General features: G+C 37.9%; 1 protein-coding gene across 1 annotated transcript; it reads left to right on the top strand.

Annotated features, from left to right (window-relative positions):
- The first annotated feature begins 1100 nt into the window (after positions 1 to 1100).
- On the top strand, positions 1101 to 22109 carry FGFR1OP (FGFR1 oncogene partner). Its single transcript, XM_419609.8, has 12 exons — positions 1101 to 1202; positions 6170 to 6223; positions 7898 to 7952; positions 8610 to 8698; positions 10053 to 10184; positions 10911 to 10994; positions 15292 to 15509; positions 17683 to 17792; positions 18333 to 18401; positions 18826 to 18865; positions 19408 to 19501; positions 19890 to 22109. The coding sequence occupies exons 1-12, from the start codon at positions 1113 to 1115 to the stop codon at positions 19962 to 19964; spliced, it is 1110 nt and encodes a 369-aa protein (XP_419609.1). The 5' UTR covers positions 1101 to 1112; the 3' UTR covers positions 19965 to 22109.
- Positions 22110 to 23074: the final 965 nt, after the last annotated feature.

Raw genomic sequence — 23074 nt, 5'->3', positions numbered from 1 at the left:
GGGAATGAAATGGTTGGTCTAACAGCAGGCACTATGTTTCTGCACTTAGATCTTGCTTCTGAGAGGGCTTTGAGAAGTTGGAACTGAACTACTACTATCTGCTTAAAAAATGAAAATGCAGTGTTGTGGATTTACTTGAATTTAACTCTGTGCTGAGGTGAAAGACGATCGGTGCTTCTTAACTGCAGGACTCCCAGCAGTGCACCTCTCCTTGGTGGAACTCAGTATTTCTTAGGGGATTGCTGCAGAATTAGTACCACCTGCTGCATGTCCTCTGGAATTGGGTTGGCTTTCCACAAAGCCTTACTTCATCTGCGGGCTTTCTTACATCCTCTGGGTAGTTGTAGCTTCCGAAGTTCTTAATTAAATATTTGCAATCTTTTTCAATATTATTTATTTTAAATATTAAGAAGTTCGGCTGGGAATAAATAGATAAATTCCAAAATCAACTCTCGTGGCTGCGTGTTATGCACCACATCTTACAAGGATGTTAACGTGGTGCTAGGATCTCCCCGGCCGCCCTATGCCCCTAACGCACCGGTTATTAGATTATCAAACTATTATTCAGTGAGCTCTCTAGACAACTTTCAGCGCTTTCACGCCGAGCTTCTTGCAGGTGGCGAAGCCCTGCCCTCAGCAGCTGCGCTTTCGCTACTGCTAAAGCGGGATCAGCTCTGGAGAGCGCGTGTTCGCTCCGGGCGTGAGGGAGCTGAGGGCACGGCCGGGCAGCAGCTGCAACGGGAGGGGCGGCTCGCGCTCTTTCACAGCCCGCCCTCTGCGCTCCGGTCGGGGGCTGAGGGGCTGCGTACGGACACGGCCCTCCCCGCGGAGCTGAACGGCCACCACCGCTTTGAACTTCCCGCGCCCCGCTCCCGGCGGCGGTCGCGCTGCGCGTTCGCCGCCGCAGTTTCCAAGGCGCTGCGGCCGCTGAGGAGCCGGGCGGTCGAAGCTCCGCTGCGTCTCTCCGGGACCTCTGCTGGGGGTGGCAGCCGTTCCGCTGCGCCCCGTGCCCTCGGACCCGCCGCTGGGTGAGCGCCTCCCGCGGCGGCGGCGAATCTGCCGGGCCCGTCCCGCCGCTAGCGCGGTTTGGGCGGTTGTCAGGGAGAAACAAGATGGCGGCGGCGGCGACAGAGGAGGACACAGAGCTGCGAGACCTGCTGGTGCAGACGCTGGAGAGCAGCGGGGTGCTCAATAAAATCAAGGTGCGAGCAGAAGGTCTCTCCTCGGTGTGCAGCGCTCTCACGGCGGTGCGTGGGCTGCGCTGCTGGTGCCGGCGGCTGCCGCTACAGCGCGGGGCGTGGGGGTGCTCGGCGGGCTGCGTCCCCTCCAGCCGGCACAGGCCCGCGGCGGCTGACACAGCCTGGCGGTGGCGCCCGCCTTCCCGGCGGTGCCCCCAGTCTGCTCGGGTTGGAGCTGCCCGAGGAGCCGTGTCCAGCGCCCGCCTCTCGCGATGGAGCTGATGCGCGCTCGCTGTGGGCCCGGCCGGCGGGCTGCTCGGCGGGGAGGCGGAGCGCGGCCCAGCGCCTGTGCCCCCTCGTGCAGCGCGTGTTTTGTGGCCGCCGGAGCGCCCGCGCTGCTTTCCTGCTGCTGCCCAACCTACCGAGCCGTGCTGGACGGAGTTAGCAGACTTTCCTTCCACTTCCACGCGAAAAGACCCCGTTGGTTATCCAAAGCCACAGTCCTCGGGGCACTCTGTTTAAACATAGGTGTGTGGGGTGGTAGAGCTATGTCTTGGAGGTTGGCTGAACCTGAGAAGGGTCTGGGTATGCTGTCTGCTACTAATGCCGTGTTAAAAAAACGCTGTGTGTTGCAATGGAGTGTAATTGGTTTCCAGGCCTTTAACCTGGACTTGTGTCAGCAAGGGTATGGCATTGGGTTCTGTGGATTCACACTCAAAGCTTCCAGCAATAACCGTTGCATACAGTGAAGAGCCATGCAGATATCAAAGCATAAGAACTGTTGAATCTCCTTGTAAGCTCAAGGAGAAAAGAAGCTTGGATTTCCAGTGGTGGCATTTATCCATAGAATTCTACTTTGAGCATTTCAACAAGTGGGGTGGTCATTATTGGTATTCCAGGAATATACAAATAGCTGAAATAGTTGATAGAAGTGAGAACATCCTTGTGTGTGTACTTAGAAGCTCTGTGAGTATTGGCTACTTGTGATACTTTTCAACAAAGCACCATTATTACAGATACATTGCTCTTGCATTTCAAATGCATAATCCTTATTTAAATTCCATAGGGAGATGAAGGGTTCAAGCTCGTGCAACTGAGTTTTGAGTAGGGTGACGTTCTTCTAGCTAGGTGTCAGAGTAGGCCTTCTGGTCCACCTGTTAACCTCTTATGTAGTGTTAATCAATAGAAGTATAGTGATAGTAAAATCATAGTAACTTAAAGAGGAATAAAAGCACAAGCACATTAGAACACTATAGCTCACCTGCTTGCCATGACCTAATTCCTGCCTTGTGTAGTATGAAAGCTTTTGAAATACTGTTAACAGTTCTGAGTTTTATGTCATTTTTTTTTGTTGTAGTCTTCATGATTGTATAATGCCAAAAGTGCTCAGTATCTAACATGGTGTATGTTATCCTTAAACTAGCAAACCACTTACAGAAATGGGAACTTTTTGATACTGGGAGTCACTGTTTAATAATTGGTGTCTGCTAATAAAGATGTAAATGATTTGGCTGAATGAGAAAATCCGTTACTTGTATGACAGCTCAAAAATCTGTTTAAGACTCATCTGTTTGCCATAGGTTTTGGGCATTGGAGTATTTAATGAAGTCATATTGTGGAAACTGGGAAGTAAGCAAATGTATTTGCCATTTACAGTTGAAAATTCCCTGTCCTTTCCCTAGGCTGCAGTATCTGTGTATATTTGTTACATGTATGGGAGTTATTAAGGATTGGAATGAAACTGATGGATAAAACTGCTTCCTAGTGAGTTCTGTAAACAAAATTCTAAATATTTGTGCTTTAGTAAAAATAATCACTGATGCTATACATGTAAGGCATGCTGTATAAATACAGATGATCGTCTGTCTTGAAGAGCATGTGATCATTCTCATAGAGAAGCTGCTATAAAATCATAAAATGGTTTGGGTTGGAAGGGACCTAATGTAGTCTAACACCCCAGCCATGAATAGGGACATCTTTCATTGGGCTGTGATATATGGAAAAAGAACCACTGCGCCTTCATTATATATTGCTTCGTTATTTTGTTTGATTTGTATCTTTCCTTCTGGGGAAAAAAATAAAGTTTATGCTGCCTGAAATTTTACAGCATCCTTGGAGCTTGCTGTTTCTCCACATCTGAGGAATGAAAGCATTATGAATGTCACGTGGCTAGTAATGCTTTGGCCAGCTGAAGCTGTTCTTGCTGATTTGATTCAAACCCTGCATGGCTGCGGTGCTGGCTGATAATGTGTTGTGAGATGAAGTAAAAATACTATATATTTTTTTTTAAATAATGTGTTAACTGCTCATGTGTAGGTCAGTTAAATTATCATATTTGTTTTCCCATCTCCCATTTATTTTAGTGCATAATGCTTTAAAGTATTTCTGGATTGTTAGCTGTCGTGGTCAATTTGCTGCTCACTACAGTGTAATCACCCTCTGTTTTGTCCTTTTCAAGAATTCCATATTAGAAAATCAAGTCATTTTTTTTTTCAAATCAAGGGGAAACATTATTTTTTCTTACCTAACATCTCTTTCTTATTTTTTAAGTCAAATGAAATATGACCATTTGTAATGACTTAATATAAAAGGAAATTCAATTTTTAAATGTCAGTATGGTCCTCCTAATGCTATGGTTGTATCCTACCTTCAGGAATAGGAGTGCAGATCTGCCTGTGACGTACACAGCGCATAATAAATGCAGCTGCAGGCATTTGAAATTTATGGCTTTTAAGTAGCTATTGCTTCCTCTATGGTATGGGTACTCCATCTTTTTCCATCATTCTTCATCTTTTTAATTTAATGACAGCAAGTTTAATGACTTAGCCAATGAAGGCTGCTATGGCGAAGTGTTTTCTGCTTAAATGATTGAGGAATGAGCATGAAAATTAATGGTTCTGCTTAGGGATGCTAACTTTGCATATGGGGAGTGACAGGACAGAGGTAATGAAGCTGCAGTCTCCAGTTTGGTACCAGTTTTGGATGCAGGCTGTTAGCCTGGTGCTTGTAGCTTTTAAGCCTGGGGTTAGACACTGGTGGTTAGACAGCTTGATGCTGTGTTTGCTTGCTTACTAGCAAGTTACCTGGGTCTCTCTATGCTTATGTGCTTCTATTTCATATAGTAAAACACTGTAGAGACATGCCATGTACCTACATGTTGGAATCCACAAGTGGGAGATATTTAAAAGCTTCAAATGGGTGTTGGCAGTCTGAGATGCAAGGGAGACCTGTGGCATTCCTCAGTCCTGGACAATCTACTGCAGCCTTTTCATCCAGTATTTGGTGCGTAAGCTGTCGTGGGTGGCTTTTACAAGTGCACTGGTTCAGATTATTGTTGAGATAGGTGATCGCTATCTTACTTTTTTTTCAGAGTACTTCCAAATCAGATGAACGTTTTAGACAAGCTATCTAAAAATGTGTTTGTTTATTTGGGGAGCTCTTGAGGTAGTAAGAACTGTCTTCTGTCTGGGAACTGCAGACCCTAAGAGAAGTTTTCCTCTATGATCCTTCAGATACATGTGTAAGATTCGCTGCTTGGAACAGGATTAACTTAGCTAGACTCTGAAGAGGAGTACAGTCCAGTACAGGAAGGATGTTTTCCTGGACCACTGCTTTTACGTTGCAACAGCAATTAGTAAGAGGCGATGTCTGTTGAGTTGTTAATGGTAGGAAAAGGGGAAATTAACTTTGATTTTGAAACACTGACCCATGCGTTTCCCAGCTGCTTACAGGCAGCAGTTGTCATATATGATGTCAGCCTTACTTTAGCTAAGTTCAGTGCCATTTAATTGCTTTGTCATTGATATGAGCTCTTGTCTACTTAAAGTTTGTAGAGATGTCTACTAAAACTTGGTGCACACAGGATGGAAAAGAAGCCTATGGCTTCAGTGGATTCCAGGATGATAGATTTGCAGTCACTGTAGCTGTCAAGATCTGACTTACAGACCGTAATCCTGGTACAGCTTACAGCATAACACTGTTTTATCGAAGGCTTGGAAAGGAAAAGGGTGAGGAAGTTCAAGACTCGGCTTTGTTCTACTTCACTGCTACTGTGAATAAAGTGTTTCTTGGGCAACAATGGAAAACACCCTGAAGAAATGGGATAGCTGTCTAAGTGAGCACTGCATACAACTGGTAGACCTCCTGTTCTTTTTCTTATGAGAACCCTTCTTAAATTTTTTGCATGACTTTTTTTCTTTTAGAAAGGTATCCCAAGAGGGTTACTTTTAACCTGCTTTTTTTGCTTTGCTAACATACATGAGGAAATCCAGCCACTCTTCAAACTGTGTTTAATTTTAGGTATACGAATTGATCTTTGAAAACCTTTTTCTCCTTTGCTCTTGAGGAAAATGGCATGCAGAGTAGCAGCATCTTTTATGGTCGCACAGTTGCTTGGCACGGTTTACCTCCTGGCCACTTCAAAGTGTTTTCCACTGTAATTAACTCTTAATCAGACTACTTTGTCAAATGTAATGCATGTTGTTCATTTGGTATGTTCAAATGACTGGAGTCAGGCTTTCTTTTCCTTGAGAATTTCTGTTGCTTTGTGTGATCTGACAAGAAGTCATAGGAATTTGTATAACTTAGCACAAACTTTGAAGAAAGCCTAATAGTAAGCTATGCGTCTGTGTTTCCTGAAAGAATTGTAAATTGAGGGTAGGTGTTTCAAAGCTTCCCCCAAAAGCTGGGTTTCTGACTCTCAAGGGAAACAAATAGGAGGTGATGTGTGTTAGGATCTTCTTGAGGATGAAGAATTTGGGAAGTCTTTGGGAAGTCTCCGGCCCCATTGCTTCTCTGCAAGCTTTCTCACCGTCAAGTCACGTTGCTTGTAATCCTAAATGTCTTAATTGTGCTGATGTAGTTTACAATTGATGCCAAGTTGCTCGAGGAGAAACAAATAGATGTTAAGATACTTTCTGGCTCTTAGCATTCTATTTGCATAGGTAAAACAGCGCTTCTAGAAATGCCGTTGATCTTTTTTATGTTGGCAGGCAGAGTTGCGAGCAGCTGTTTTTTTGGCATTAGAAGAACAAGAGAAAGTAGAGGTAAGAGAATGTTAAGTGTTTCAGTTCTGACTTTCTGACAGTTCCTCCTGTATGATTAAAAATAATTACTTCAATACTTTGTATTTGTGAAGTGTAACAAGAGAGAATTACGTATCACTGCATAAGAGCTTAAAAAAAAAGCCTGAAAAGATCGTCTTTCCAGTATTTAGGAATTCCAAGTGTCATGTAGCTTTTTCTGTAAAACTGTAGCCTTAAAGGAAACTGTTTATCAGTGCAGCTTTTATGTTGCTCAGCTCCATTTGCCTAGAGGAACTAAATATCTTTTCTGCCAAATATTACTTTAAAAAATGACTGATCGACTGCTGAAGATTTTATCCAATCAGAAAAAGTCTTTTGGAAATGTAAAGTATTACAGTGGTCTGTTTTGAGAAGTTTTGTGGCCCCTTTTACTGCCAGTGCTGCCTTGTTTCCTGTGTGTGTTCATTCTCTAGACCTAGAGAGGAGAGGGTGCAGATGCTGTATGTCCACGCTCTCCATTTTGAAAATGAAGGATGTCCCTTTCCTCTGCTGGTTTGTTGGTTGTGCTCTTTCTGGAAAAAACATACAACTGCATTAGATGTTATTGTGACACTGGTGAAAATGGGAAGTATCAGTAATTATTCTATGGCACGAGACTCCGTATGTCAAAAATGTTACATAAGATCGCTGAGGAAGAAATAATGGAAGAGTGCTATAGTGCCATTTCTTGTGGCAAGTTGCAGTATAATGTGGAGTATCCCTAAAAAAAGCCCAAAACCCTCCCTGACTGTCTGAAGAGCAGTGGGGCTGAAGAGAGAGACTTGCTACAATTCATCTCAGCTCACTCCTTTTCAAAACCTTTAAAATTATCATGAGTTTTTAATTTTACGCTCCAGACACTGAAAGTATATTAATGCTTATCTCTATTCTGAATTCCTAAATATTAGGAAAGTTGTTTTGGTTTGGTTGTTTTAAATATTGGTGAGGGGCTTTCATGTGTATGTTAACTATCACTGTTACTAAGTGCTGCCTCTAACAGACCCTTTCCTTACATTTAGTTAGGTTCCTATCCACAGTGTTTTCATATATTAAGAATGGCATTCAGAATTTCATTTGAAACATTCCTGAACAATTTTGCCTTATCTAAACACAGCAAATTGATTTCTCTTTGCTTAAAAATCACAGTTGAGGACAAATCTATCAATGGAAAAGAACATTTTCACAATGTGTTGAAAGGTCCTTTAATTAATAATAATAAAAAATAACGCTGATTTCTGAACTGCTAACCAGCATCCTTGGTCTAAATGATTTGTGAATAAATATTTTTTAAGTGTGACCAAATTTCTTGAAATTTGACATTATATTAAAGGAACATCTTGAGAAGTTAATTGATTAACATACCATTTTAATTATCAAATAAACAAAAATCAGTATGCTATTTATAATGTCAAGGTAGTTCTTCCAGCTCTTTAGCTTTTATAAAGAAATACTGAGACAACAGCTTTATAGCTTTTGCAGATGGTAGAATCAATACAAAAGTGGAATTTAGAGAAGGGAATCACACGTACCATCTGCTGTATGTAGGACTGTACACCAAAACACCAATTTGTTGTGATTTTTTTTTACTATTTTTTCTTAACTACTTACTAGTGCAAGGATGATGTTAGTTAACATTTGCTTTTTGCTTTTTGACAGAACAAAGCACCTCTGGTAAATGAAAGCTTGAAAAATTTTTTGAGTACAAAAGATGGTAAGTTCTGGTTACCACGTCTCAAAATTAAAAGAAAAACAAATAAAGGATTGAATCTTCCATGACATAAAGTATGCTTTTATTCCCATCAAATAAATGTAGTTATTACGACTGGCTTTGGAATAGGGTACAATCTAGAATTTTTAAAGCTAATGTTGCTGAAGTTCAATTTTTAACTGAGGTGACTAGCATGTTTAGTTAGTATTTCATGATAAGTAAAGCCAGTCTAGGCAGTTACCAGTGAAAACAGATTGTAGAGGTACAGTAGTGAACGCACATAAGAAAAATGCCTAAGTCATGTTTTTAAAAGATCAGAACAGATGAAAGCAAAGCCAGAACAAAGAGAAACCCCAATCTTTAAAATTGAATTTTGGACGCAATTCCTTTTTCCCTTGCACTATTGCTGACTTTAAATAATCTGGTTAAAATGGCTGAGTTAGAAATTAGGGAACTGGTACACAAATATGAATTGGATATGATGTGGACTTGCATGTGGGATGGTAGTTTGAATGTCTAAATGATGTTTGTAGAAGTGTTGATTCAGTGTAGTTGTTCATTTTGAAGCCACATATGTATTATAACTTTGAAGTAAGAATTGTGTGTCTGGTCTATTTCTACTTAATGTTTACATTTTTTAATGTTTTATTTATGTTCTAGGTCGTTTGGTGGCGGGTCTTGTTGCAGAATTTCTACGATTTTTCAATCTTGATTTTACGCTGGCTGTTTTTCAGCCTGAATCAAGCACAGTAAGATATACTGTTTTTTGCTTCTGTATTATGCTGATCCTTTGGAGTGTGTGCCAGTTGCTTGTGTTTATTTATTTATTTATTTATTTACTATTTCACATGTAAAAGATATGCTCTGCCATAAAGACAGGTTTAAACGTGCTTATATGAATGATTATTCCCTTTCAAAAGTCAATGCTTGATGTGTTAAATTTCAATTAACCAATTCATCTTGGGAAACGATGGGAGAGTATACACGAGAGAATATTTCTATAATCTTACCATGACATTGTGAACTTAATTGTATGTGAAAATTAAAATCAAGTAGATGTCTAGTCTGACAAAAATTTCAGAGAAACAAAGGACTTTGGCATCAAAGTAGCTGCTTTCAGGTTTTTGCTACTGAGGTAGCTTTTCTGTCAAACCAGTTTCTTTGTCTCTTTGTGACATAAACATTTTCATAATAAATTTTGGGATTGAAATGGTTCCATTTAATGATGAATTTCTCTTTTCATTTCATTTCTATTCTTACTATCTCTTTTTAATTTGTTTTAAAAAAACTATTCTTATTTAAATAGTAATTTTCTTTTTCTTCACTTGGATTAGATATTGATTTTATTGTTTCTGCAAAAATGAGCAGGGAAATACTTTGAGCAAAGATTAGAACAGCTCAAAACTGAGGCTGTGCAAATGATATTTCGCTGTTTCTCAGAACTCCATGTTTCTTTTTAGGGACTTAATCATGCTAAATCACATACACTGTTTTTCTTTATCAAATATCCTTGTCTACATTTATTGCATTAGGAGACATCTGTGCTAAGATTTGGATTTATACTACTGAACAGAAACAGTCATGTGTTCTCCTGTGTTGCTAACTGTTTTTGGGAGGAGTGTTTTATTTGCAGCACAAAGGCATCCAGTGCTCTTTGGAGCACTACCTTTTTCCAGTAAAAGCCTCTTCTTTCTAAAAGCCATCTACTGCAGTGCACATGTGGAACTTGGCCGAGGTTTCAAAAGTTGACCGAGATTGCTGTGAATCATGCTGAAAGATTTAACTCTATTTTCCTGTACTAGTCCCAGTCTGAGCCCTGTCTTTTTATCCTCCATGTTTTGGTGTGCTTGGCTAGTGTTCTTGTATTTCAAACAACTTTGGGTGATCAGTGATTACATTCATGTGCAGATCAGAAGTAAATGATGTCATAACTGTTAGGACTTGCAATGCAATAGGAAGTCTTCAATAATCACTGGTTAGTCAGATTATTGCTCTATTAAATAAGACCAACAAGCCTTAGGATTTTTTACAAAATATATACTGTTTCCTGACGGTTTCTTCTGTGTTCTGATTTCTTTTTTGATATATTTTTTTTCCTCACAGCTAAATGGCCTGGATGATCGAGAAAACTTAGCTCAAGATTTGGGAATTACAGAAGAAGGTACTGCAGGTGGTCCCCTATTGTTGGAGGTTGTTAGAAAATGTCAGCAGAAAAAGATATCAGGCAATGAAGAAGTAAGTGCAGTTAATGTAATTTCTTTCTTCATAATCCTTTATTTTTATTTCAGTGATGAGAAATGAACTGAAAAACACTTAAATTATTTGGAGCCTTTTAAGTTAGTGTGATAGGAAAAGCTTCCAACATAATTCATCAGAAAACAATTCTGAAAGTTACTTTTCATGCTACCCTTTAACTTCTATCCTGCCACAACATACTAGCATAGGGTGAACCCAGAAAGATGACACACAGCGCTCTGCCATTTTTTTTTCTAATTTCTAGTGTGATTAGTTAACAACTTTAACGATTATCTGTTGTATCTCTGTGCTTCTAGATTTTTCAGGTCTTAGTAAAACTAGAATTGTCTTTTTAAAAGCTTCATAGCTGTTCTTAAAACAAATATTTTAAAAAGCTAAATATACGAAAGTATTGAAATACCTCAAGGCAATGAGAATGCTATTTTAATGGAGTATATAGTAGTTGTTAATTAAATTAATGAAATCCAACCAATAGCATTTTATTAGTGTCTGTTGTGATTGTGGTTTGAAAGAAAATCCTCTGCACCCAAGATACAGTTGGTCCACCAACAAATTCAGAAGTGGTTGTCATAGTCTTCCTAACGCATCAGCATATTGTCACAGCTTGCATACAGTGTGAGCAGGCACAGTAGTCTTGTTTCTGTTGGATGATATTATGACATGATTCAATGTACTTCTAATAAGTATTTATGTGGAACATTTTAGGTTGCCCCAGTTCTAAGTGATGGCCTATGCTCCACGTCAAAATCGTCTGATGGAAGATCAAGTACACACCCCATACCGAGTAAGGTAAGATGGTTTGTATGTAATGAAAAGGTATACAGGAGAAGCAAAACAGTGGACTCCTGTGGTACAATGGCATTTACTTAGATAATCAGCAGTTTTCTTTCATTCCTCTGTATTATTGCTACTTTATCTGTATGCTCAGATTCCAAGTTATAAAGGGTTTTGTAAGTGGAAGATGTGTTTGGATTAAAAGTCTGAGCAGATAAAATGCCTGCTCAGAGAATTTGCTAGCCTGTGTTTTATGCCTTCCTTTACAGGAAGAAAGAATATAGAACCTTCTGTGTTGGAAGGGACCCTTAATGGTCATCTAGTCCAACTCCCCTGCAGTGAACAGGGACGCCACAGGTAGATAAGATTGCCTAGGGCCTGATCCAGCCTTGCCTTGAGTATCTCTAGGAACAGGGTTTCCACCACCTCTCTGGGCAAACTGTTCCAATCCCTCACCACCTTTATGGCAAAATAACTTCTTCCTTATATCCAACCTAAATCTCCCATCTTTTAGTTTGAAACTGTTTCCCCTTATCCTATCACAGCAGACCTTGCTAAAGTCTGTACCCTTCTTTCTTAGAGCCCACCTCCCACCTCTAGGTACTGACAGGCTGCCATCAGGTCTCTCCAAAGCCTTCTTTTCTCCGGACTGAACAGCCCCAGCTCTCTTAGTGTGTAGGGGAGGTGTTCCAACCTTTGGATCGTTTTTGTGGCCCTATACTACACACTGACAGCTAGTATCTGAGCAGCAACAAGAGGTGATCGGGATTCTTACAGAGTAGGCTCTGTTCATTAGTACTTCATTGTCCTTTCCATGTTCTGAGAATGTGGCTATTTTGTGGTAAGTCCTGTACCTATCTGACTGGGCACTTTACGGCCAATGAATGTCTGTGAGATGCTGTGGGGCTACTTGTCTGCTTCTTGGTCAGTTGGTTGATTGCTGTTTGGAACTGATAAAGATACAACTGTCTTTCCCTTGGGGCCTGTTGCTTTCTCTTTTATCTCTTCCTATTAACGCTGAACTAATATCTTGCAGACTTTTATCTTTCATTACATTTGCCTGGAACAGGTCAGTAGGTCATGAACTTATGGAAAAATGTATGGCACTGATAGGGGCACAATCACTTGTTTATACCAACTATCCAACAACAACAAAAAAAAAAGACTCAAGTTTGTTAATTGATGTAATTTGAGCATGTTACAAGTTTGAAGCTTTCATTTTATTTTTTTCAAGATTACTGGAAGCAACTTAGAAGCTTTCTAACATGTTACTGAAAGCTGAGAAATATAACACTGAGCAGGTGTTGTTATTATTTGATCTATTTGGAAGAGGGGAGTGATAAAGATAAAAAGAAAAAACAGTGTGGGTCTGCTTTGTTTTATTCCATTTCTTTTGCTGCATGCCATGCAAAACCTGAGAACAATACAGTTAGAAAAGCAAGCTTCATTTCAAGACTAAGTCACTTTAATTGCTGTTTGTTGATTTGTTTCTTAAACAGCTAGTATTTCTGTAATTGACCTTTCAGTGTAATTCTAACCATTTCATTTTTGCTTTAGAAGATGATTCTTGCTTGGCCCAAGCTTAGGGGAAAAAAAAATCCAAATGTTGATTTAAGTATCAGTGTTAGGTATGAAGCAAAAGTGTTACTGAACTCCTACTTCTTTCTTAGGTTGATGTTAGATTAGCCAAGAAGTATTATTGAAGATGAGATTACAAGTCATAAGTAATCCATACTGCCTTGCATATACCACCTTTCACCTTCAATTTGTGCGTGTATGTGTGCACACAGATATCTCAGGGCTGATCTGACCTGATGTGTAGAATGAGTTTTATTCATTTGTTTGTCCTAGATGGAGATTTTTGCAATGCAGTTGTTAACTCGTACCTATTTGGTAGTAGTTGCAGCTAGCCAGCCTGACACGCATTAGTTAGGGGTAGATGGAAGGAGACAAGCACAAAGTATAAAATCTTAAGTTTTTTTTAAAGTAGAAAATTAAGATGATTTAAAAAAAAATGTGTTTTGAGTTATGAATGGAAGTTCTCTGGAAATTTGAGCTGAATTGGCTTGTACCATGACTCAGCAATCGATAGGTATCAATAGGGATCGTACAGGATCTGTCAAGACTGCAGCTTTTGGCAGCAGCAAGAGTGACATTTAAGTGCAAGTGTGAATCCACACTGACTTACCTTATTAACAACATTAGACTTGCAACCCAAGGCAGACACATTACTCATTGAACTGTTAGCCATGCCTAGGCTATCACTACAATTTGAAGTGGTTATTTCACTTAAGCAAAGCTTTTGGATAGGTGAACTCAAGCAAACACCAACTGTTAAGCTTCCAATGTCTCACGTAAGACAGTGGCAGCTCATTCCCTCAGGATGAGGGAGAGAAGCGAAGAGTGCCTGTAATGTCCCTTTTACTCTGGTCAGGATATCACTACGATCTTAATTTTCAGCAGTTCTGTTCCTTGAGAGCAGAGAATTAGAAAATTATTGAAACTGCCACTTACAGGTAATTTTCTTGCCCTGAAAGAACAGAGTTACTGCCACCAATTGAATGTAGTTCTGTGACTGAGAGAAAACGACTTCTTTAAAGTTTTGTGGCCTATGATTTGAAAAACCATACTTTAGCCTTTTAAGTGAAAGGTAATGGGTGGTTTTTAAACAAAATCAAAACAAAAACATCCCACAAAACCACCTTTGGTCAGCGCAGCCTGTATGCTGCTTATTTGGAACAAACAACATTATTGGTTTTGCTTTGAAATTGTTGCTATTGTTGGTGTGTAGAGTTTGTAAAATAAATAGATCTTCTCATTGCTTTCATTTTCATTTTGTTACACCAGGATGATATCTACATAAATTTAAATGTTGATCACTGGTCCACAAGGTTTTGCAAAGATAGGACTTGATATGTATTACCTGATGGTACTATATATAGAGCAGTCCTTAAAAGCATGTGTATTTATAGAACTGAGCCATGAGCATGATTAGAAGACTGGAAGTTACCTATTCTTAGATACCTTGTTTGTAACATTTTAGTCTTTACTCTCTTTCCTCTTCAAATACTAATTATCTGCGGTCATGTTACATTTGCTGCTCGGAACATAGTATTACTTCACAGATTGCCATTTGGTGTAGTTTTCAGCTTGGTTTAGAGACATTCTCAAGTCAGCAGGTCTATCACTGAAAATTGAGAGTGAGGATGTGAACCTCTGTGGCTTGTTATGTTCCAAGCCATTTCAACTTCGCAATTCACATTTGTAGTCTCTTAGTGAGATTACAATATGGGGCAAGCTTTCTTTTGCTTGAAGCTGTAAATATTTTGAAGCTAGGTTAAAAGTATTTCCTTTTCTTTTCCTTTTCTTTTCCTTTTCTTTTCTTTTCCTTTTCTTTTCCTTTTCTTTTCCTTTTCTTTTCCTTTTCTTTTTCCTTTTCTTTTCCTTTTCTTTTTCCTTTTCTTTTTCCTTTTCTTTTTCCTTTTCTTTTTCCTTTTCTTTTTCCTTTTCTTTTTCCTTTTCTTTTTCCTTTTCTTTTTCCTTTTCTTTTTCCTTTTCTTTTTCCTTTTCTTTTTCCTTTTCTTTTTCCTTTTCTTTTTCCTTTTCTTTTTCCTTTTCTTTTTCCTTTTCTTTTTCCTTTTCTTTTTCCTTTTCTTTTTCCTTTTCTTTTTCCTTTTCTTTTTCCTTTTCTTTTTCCTTTTCTTTTTCCTTTTCTTTTTCCTTTTCTTTTTCCTTTTCTTTTTCCTTTTCTTTTTCTTTTTCTTTTTCTTTTTCTTTTTCTTTTCTTTTCTTTTTAAGATGGTGTCATTTACATGAGTTTAAACTGATTTATTTTGGAACTGATGACTTTAATTCATAAGAAGTTGTTTATAGAGGAGTTGCAAAGTAACACTAAAAACAATCATGTCACATGCTTTAAAAATGTATTCAAAGCTAGAATTTAAGAAGTAGCATGTATGTAGATTTCTTCATTTGATGATCATCTTTCAAAAAGGAATGCTCTTTTAGAAGAGTTCATCTAGATGAAAAACCATGCAAAGGATAGGACAAACTTTTTTTAACAAACACTAACAATAAAGACATTTTCTAAGGTGATTTAAAAATAACTTTTTTCTGTTGTATGATTTCTGATGAGTACAGAGAAGTACTAATAACATCTAGAGAACTTTTAAAAAAGTAGTGTTTGGTTAATATCATGATCTGCGTATACTACTGCTTACAGTGTTTTAAGAAATAAAAACAGCTTATAGGGGCTTTCTTGAAGAGAAATTACCTTTTCTTTCTGTGAGGCCTGTTTTCTTTATCTTTCAAGGTTACTGAAGCTACTCAAAGTGATACGAGTGTCTCATCAGGGGAAGCCAGCAAAAGAAGCATTCATTTTCTGCCTAATGAAACAAAACTAGATCCTCAGTTGCAAAACAAAGACTTAAATACCAAAGAAAAAAGTGATCTAGATGTGGATGAAGATGATATAGAGGGAGATTCTTTTTTTGATGATCCTATACCCAAACCAGAAAGAACTTATGGCTGGTAAGTGGTGTGGAGAGACATAGGCTTCTTTTGCGCTCAGTATGCTTGCACACCTTCAGGAGGTAGCTGACATTTGATTGCTCACCCTTTGTAAACACAAGATAACTATTTCATTTCTGAAATGCATGTCTCTGATCTCTTGAATGTACCAGAGAGGAAAAACCTGTGTTGCTCTGAGGTGCATCAGTTATGCCATATAATGTCCCCAGTGTGTTCTTTTGTGGAATGAACGTGTGTGAGTTACAGGCACCAGTGTTTCTTGTTGCAGCAGAGCTGCAGTTGTGACCAACACTAAAAGAAGTGAAAAATGAGAAGGGTGGTGCTTTAGATATTTGTATAACTTTGTAAGGAATACAAAATATCTAGCAAATATGTTAGCTATAAGCATAAGTAACACTTCCTCACCACTGAGGGTTTCCTCTTCACACCGCAATACTTTTTGTGTGCAGTTCTGTTTTCAGCAAGTTGTTGTTTTTTTCTGTGGCCAGATCTGATCACTGGTTCTTGCTTCAAATGGTATTTTTCAGTGATTGAATTGTACAGTAGTTTTGTTACAAAACTGTACAACCTATCTTTGGACATTCTTCTCAGATTTGTGGTTATCTTGGAGCTTTGTTTAACTCTACTGAGAAAAGGTGGAACATCATTTCATGGTGTTCTTTTGCTGTTTCTTTCTAACAAGTTACTGAACTCTAAGAAAAAGATTGTTTATTATTTGTTTTTCGTTGGATATATATAAAGAACAGTTTTTTTTTCTCGAAAGGCGGTGATTTTTCTGTGGGAAATATTATATGTTACAAATTTTCCTACCGTATGAGTTCACTTTTCCTTTTTGTTATTGGAATTATAGGTGCATTTACTCTTCCTTATTCAAGAGTGTCAAGTAGCTGTTAACCAAAATCTAACCATCGTCACACGTGGTTGCGATGCCATGAAGTAGGCTTAAATGATAAGTTGGAATATTGAAAATCTAATGAGGATTTTCTTAGTGGATAAACTCCCTTTAGGAAAAGTAGTAAAGTCACAGTCTACCAACTAGTGGATTTGTACCTCATAAAATTACTGTGATTTAGTTATGATACTAATGTTCCACAATAAAGCCTGTTAAATATGTAAATAGTAGTAAATGAGTTAATGACTAACTGTAACAGAGCTGTTCTTTTTGAGCCTGTTGCTTTTAGTGTCCTGGCATCTCCTTTAGAGCTAAAGAAAAATGACTAGATTTTTCAGATGAAATAAATCTGTTTGTGTTGTGCTGGTGCACCTGAATCTGAAAGAATGGTGTGGATGGACAGCAGCATTACTTGGCTCACAAAAACCATAAGTTCTTTTGCCCCCGGAAGAAGGATTCTTTGTAGAAGGAAGGGGGAAAGCAGTTAGTAAGGGTTGATTAAGGATTGGCCCAAGCTCTCGCTTGCCCAAGATCTCTGACCCACTGTTCAAAATTTAGGTGTTAAATTACACGGTATTTTGATGGCCTAGATATAATGAACAATTCAGATGATATTGTTCAATGTTAATAGGAATGCAATCAGAATAATGGACAGGTCCAGCCATATCAAATGTGAAAATCATGCTCTCTTTTTTAATAAGGGTTTCTTTATTCTTTTTTTGCAATTTTTTTTTTCAATTTGAACTTGATATTTCAATTATTGAGCAGAATAAGTAGTAGCCAAGTGAACTTCACCTGATGGTGGTGAGATCTATTTTGCTATAACTGAGAAGTTTCCCTTCTGTTGGGCTGAGTGCTCTTGGGAATTAATAGTTTCATCAGACCTAATCTTTTGATTGTAAACTAAGCTAAGCTGACTTAAATCCTGACTTGTGTCTGCATATACCTGAATCTTTCTTCTTATGACTTTGTTTATACATGTGTATAATAAAAAAACCTTTGTTAAAAACGATGATGCTAAAGAAGGCGTGGGAGTTCTGTTGGAGAAAGAAGTCAGAGAGAAGCCTTTGTATAGACAAGAAAGTGACCTTGGTGAATGTCTTGCTTGACACTTGTGCTAGCTAACTACTGTTCTTAGACTGCAGAATGGAGAGTCTTTCTCCTTTGTTCTTTTTGCTGTCCATATGGCTGCTCTAATTTTATTGCAACTGAATAAATAACAGAAAATAAAGTCACTTATATGCATTTTACAGCTCTGTGGAATACTTTGGTTTGTTTTAGGAAAACTGATTCCAATAAAGCTGGAGGTCTAGCATCCCTTTCTGATGCACCACCTCTGAAAAGTGGGTTAAGTTCTCTGACTGGTGCACCTTCACTAAAGGAGCCGGATGGTAAGTTTTCACATCTTTTTGTGTTATGGAAATATTTCCCATAACATAATGAATAGTCTGTGTATTCAGATATAAGTATGATATAAGTTGCCTGTATGTGGCCCCCATCTGTTTGGAATGTGCTTTTTTTAATGCTCATTACTGAGTGATAGCATACTGTTTTTTGCTAGATTATGGCACATTGACACATCTTGTATTTTGGAGCATGAAATACCTACTTCCATTTTCTGTGTGAAGCAGTTTACAAGTGTTTAAAATCCTACTGCTCATTTTCTACTTTTTACTATGTTATTCACATGAATTCTGTAGAAATTTTTAGGGAGATTTGCAAAAGAATCTTGAATGCTTGGAGACTGTCTGTTGTTGTTCATGTCTTTAAATGTTAGCACAGTTCAGACCTAAAAGTTGAATGTAATACTACCATGATGTATTGTAAAATTATATAAAATTACTGTAAAATAATGGTTATTATAGATTGTCCAAGTGGAAACTTATTGTAGTCACAAACCAAATTTCTGTTATGGTTTGATTTTCCTACAGATTTGAATAGAAATTCTGTTTTGAAAGACCTGCGGTTGGTGAATGCAAAACTGGGATCTTTAGAATTAGGTAAGTAACAACTAAGCATGATTAAGCTTTGACATTTTCAACTCAAAGCTCTGGCCCAGCTTCCTAGAGGAATCTGAGAAAATGAAATATACGTGTTGAAAGAGGATCTTCATCTTCTGTTATTTTGTTGGAAAACATTGTGACACCTACTGGAGTTAGGAGTAAGATTAGATCAGAAGAAATACAGAGAAGTGAAAACTTTTGAGTTTAGTATGCAGATCAGTATTTTATGCATGCAGCAAAAATTTGATTTATTCCATTCGTACTTTTCTAATATCAGGTGATGTATGTTGTTGTCTAGGTTCCTAAGAGAACAAAAGTTTCGAATGCTTTTTTTTTTAATAACCAGATGAGTTTTGACTCTTCATTTGCATTTCCTGAAAAATAAAGTTCTTTTTATTAATACCTTTTAAAAATTGTTTAGGAAATGGAGATGATGATGAGTACGCTGACGACTTCAACAGGTAAGAGAGAGGTGATATTACAGGAGCACAGTATTTCATACATTATAAAGGTATCCATTGACGTACTTAGATTAACTCATATTCCAGCTAGTTGCTATTGCTGGACCTTGCCAGTATCTCTGATCTCCTCTAAACTTCAATTTGTTAATAAATATAGTTAGAAATCTTTTTAAGGAGGAGAAAATAAAAAGCAAAATGCATTGGTTTGGTGTAGGTCTTAATGAGTTACTTAAAGGCCTGATGTTAACTTTAAGGTACTCTCTAACTTTAAGTTGCTTATTAACTGAAGTTTTTGTTTTCCTAAACAATGCACTTAGAATAATGAGTAATCAGTAATATTTAAGAGCTTCATCCTTTCAATCAAGATATTAGTATTGTAAACTGTAGAACTGAGGCAAAAGCTAGTATTTATCATAGCTCCTTCTAGGTAGAAGGCCTTTAGTTATTATGGGTTTTTAATTAACTTCATATTTAACTTGCTATGAATGTAAATGCAGTGCTTGGATGTTTGAAAAGAAAGTTCTCATTCTCTTTCTTCTTAGTACTAGCCATCGCTCAGAGAAAAGTGATGTCAGTATTGGTGAAGAAATAGATGAAATTTCTGTGGAAACAGAAGACTTGAATGCCAGTGATAAAGTATGATTCTTTTAAATTTGTTCTTTACATTTTATGTGAAGGAATGTGCTGCTATCATGGGTTCCTAAGTTATTTCTTAGTCTTGTTATTTGTTATGTTCTGTATTTTTACACTTAGCATTCCTGTCAAGTTAGGTACTATACTGATTTAACAAACAAAAAAAACCAAAGTGGTTTTGTAGCACAATTCACTGTTTCTAGACACATAAAACAGATTTGCTCCTGGTTCAGTATCCAGCATAGGGACCTTATCCTTTATTTCAAGATCTATCTATGCACCTCCTGAATGAGTTGAAGTCCCAATGAAAGGGCCTGATGTGAAGGATTTTGTGAAATAATGCTTATTTTTTTCTATACTTTCTGAGCTTGTGATTTCATTTGTTTTCTAGCTTGAAGACATCACACAAGACCATACCATTTCTCAGTTCAGTGATGTTGCAGATTATCTAGAAGATGTGGCATAGAATTGGACAGCAAAAACGTTTCATTGTGCTGGACTAGAAGACTACTGTGGACTGTTAAATTCAGACAATCACTTTTTGCTGGAACGTCCACTCCCTATTTGTGCCTTGTTTAATAAAGACTGTAGGTGGAGAGGGCGTCTTTACAAGACGTAAATGAAATGACGTGTTCCCATTTGAGTCTGATCTTGGAATTACTTTTTTCATTTGGTTCAGCCAAACCTTTTACAGCAGGAGTTGGATTTTCCAAGCAGAATGTCCATTGCTGGCAGTGGGCATAATAAAAAGCAGTCTACAAGAAAACATCTACACGGAGTCATGTGGCTTTATAATGAACTTGCACTGTTATTGTAACAGTTTGAAACGTTTTTAAAGATAACCAAAGCAAGAACCTTCAGAGGTAGTGCTTCAACTTCTGCTTCTTTTTAACAGTTTTGTCCAGTCAGCATGTCATACATACAGTAAATCTAGGCACAATACCTAAGCGCTCCAGACTTACTTGAAACTACTGTTTTTCAGACTTTTTTGGAAGTTGGACTTTCTAAAAAGACGTATCAAGTTGAGCATATCTAAATTTAGCTAAGTTTAGGAGCTAAATTTAGTACTAATCTTAACTCTGAATATTCTTGTTTAAATACGTTTGTCAGACCACTGATGTTAAGACCTAAGCTGTTTTTATGTATGATAATTTCATTGGTGTTATTGGTTGTTAAATCATGAAAATTGATTATGTGAGGATCCACGAATCATTATTTTTTTGTTTGTTTGTTTAGGTTTTTAACAGTGTGGAAATGGTTTGTGGAGCTGTTATTCTTGAGGGCTCTTCCTTTGCTGTCAGCTCGTTTCTATTCTTGAAAATCCTTGCTGTGCAAAAATGAGCGCCAAAAAGTGAAACCACTAACTGTCTGTTTTTCAGATTCTGATTACCATAGAGGAATTCAGATATTTAAAACACCACACTGAAGACATTATCAATGCTAAGTTCTAGCTAAGAGCAAATTTCAGTGTGTTCGTTATATTCTTGCAAAACAGAGTCAATAATGGAAACAGTGACAGTTCCTTAACAATGCCATTGTGCGTGGCGCTGCTGTAATGAATAGGTCGTGGACATTTATAGTACTGAAACAAGACTTCAAAATGTGCACTTTCTGAACATTGTGAACACATTTGGGAAATGTACATGTACATGAATATAAATAACTTATTTTTCTTTTCTTTTTTAACACTTGGTAATTTTCTTTTTCCAGGGAAACTGTTGGCCTCTCATCAGTGGCCACCTCAGAAGTAGCATGCTAAACTAAAGCCATTGGTTAAGTAAATAGAGCTGCTACTAGCATTGGATGCTGACTTGGATCTTTCTCGCACTGGGCCAGCAGGCATGGAGCAGTGCTGGAAAGTTAGGCTTTTGTAGTACATAAATAATGAGAAGAGAGGGGAAAAGTTGTGCCTTTTATTTATGTGCGCCCCAAAATAAGCCAGCAAAAAGCACCAAAATATTTAGTCACCTTTAACTTCTGACTCTGTGCCATGTTGTAGCAGCTTAACACAGGAGAATTTTTTTTTACCCTGAAAATCAATGTGCCATAGGCTTCCGATAACAGCGATATTGTAAGAAATAATATACCATGTGTAAAAATTACTTGAACCATGGAGGAACCTGTGTCTCAAGATACTGCAAGTTAAAAGGTTTTTTTTCTGATTGAAATCTTTTTAAAGAGAGCAATAACATGTCTGAAGGATGTAGAATTCAACTTGAACACATGGGAACAATAAATTGCTGATGTTCATTTTTAAGGTGTGTGGAATAATGTAGAGACAGTGCCATTTGCATTTTTTTTGTGTGTCTTGGGAAAACATGGTTTTGTTACCTGTTAGCTGTAGGATATCTTGCAGTTTGTCACACCAAAAGAAGCTAAAACTTTATTAAATTATTTCTAATTGCATATGGAGATGTGGCCTTTAACTAATTAGATACTTTAAATGCTAACATGACTTCTGTTAACAGCAAAGTGTTTTCTCTTTCCTTGGGGACTGATTGGAGACCTTTGATTCTCATTTAAGGAAATGCCAAAAAGTGGTAAGTCTCCTGTGAGGTTTTGCTGAATTGTGTATAATAACTTGCAAAATAAAGCTATTATGCTGGCTAAATTGTATTTTTTGAGACTTACTGAATAAAAAAATCTCAATGTTTAGGAAGTTTGGGAAGCCCTGTGGGTTTGGGGGATTTTATTGAGGAATGTTTTTTCATTTGTTTTCCTCTCCAGTGTCAGTCTAGTCTGCAGTTGAGTGTGTGTGTGTGCGCGCGCTTATGTTTCTTTTAAGCCCGGTGGATGCTGCCATTTCTCGTATTGATTCATAAAGTCTGGGTATCGATCTGAGTTGTCAGATATCTTATGATTCAGCAGAGAGGGGGAAAAAGAATACTACCTTTATTGGCAAAATTTTGTCTTGTTTAGTTCAATTGAGTTACTTAAAGATGACTGACAAGTTTAGCTCTCGAATGCTTGTTTTGTTGCACATCTTAAACCGTCTTGCTTGGTATTCTACTTTGGACTCTCCCTTAAGGACAGCTGTGTACTCAACCTCATCTGCATGTTAGACTGAACAGCTGGAGCCCCAGAAGATGGGAATGTTCTGTCTGCTGTATTTCTTCTATTTCTTCCCAGATAGCTTTGTGAACAGGGAAGAAATTGTCTGAGAAAAGCACTTAAGGTTGATCTGTGCAGTTTTGCACCAATAGATTTGTTCAGAAACGTGCATCGTGAAACCCTCAGACACTTAAATTTGTGCAACAAATCCTGAGGTTTCTGTGAGAGAAATAATTAGGGACTAAGCTATAGCTGACAGTACAAATAGCATGGCTGTGGTGATGATGACAGATGATTAGAAGAAGAACACCCTATACCTGCCTCATTTCTTTGTTATAAAGTTGCTGTGTTCCACTTCACTTGGTTTTTATTTTACTCTATTTTTTTAAACAAATGAGAAACCACAGCACATCTGATTAAATATTTCATCATAAGTGACTGTTTCCCCTACTGTAGTAAAAAACCATTCTCAGCTGTAGGCTATTTCCACGATGTTCTTATTTGGATTATCCATCATCTAGCTCT

The sequence above is a fragment of the Gallus gallus genome, chromosome 3 (genome assembly GCF_016699485.2).
Source record: "Gallus gallus isolate bGalGal1 chromosome 3, bGalGal1.mat.broiler.GRCg7b, whole genome shotgun sequence".
Classification (NCBI taxonomy): Eukaryota; Metazoa; Chordata; class Aves; order Galliformes; family Phasianidae; genus Gallus; species Gallus gallus.
Note: the sequence above shows the minus strand (reverse complement) of the source record. Positions and strands in the feature narration are given on the sequence as shown.

Excerpts from the sequence above, each read along its gene's own strand:
- FGFR1OP (XM_419609.8), top strand. The coding sequence starts at position 1,113 with ATGGCGGCGGCGGCGACAGAGGAGGACACAGAGCTGCGAGACCTGCTG. Across the intron at positions 10,185-10,910 it reads AGATATCAGGCAATGAAGAA|GTTGCCCCAGTTCTAAGTGA; the intron begins GTAAGTGCAGTT and ends GGAACATTTTAG. Across the intron at positions 15,510-17,682 it reads CCAGAAAGAACTTATGGCTG|GAAAACTGATTCCAATAAAG; the intron begins GTAAGTGGTGTG and ends GGTTTGTTTTAG.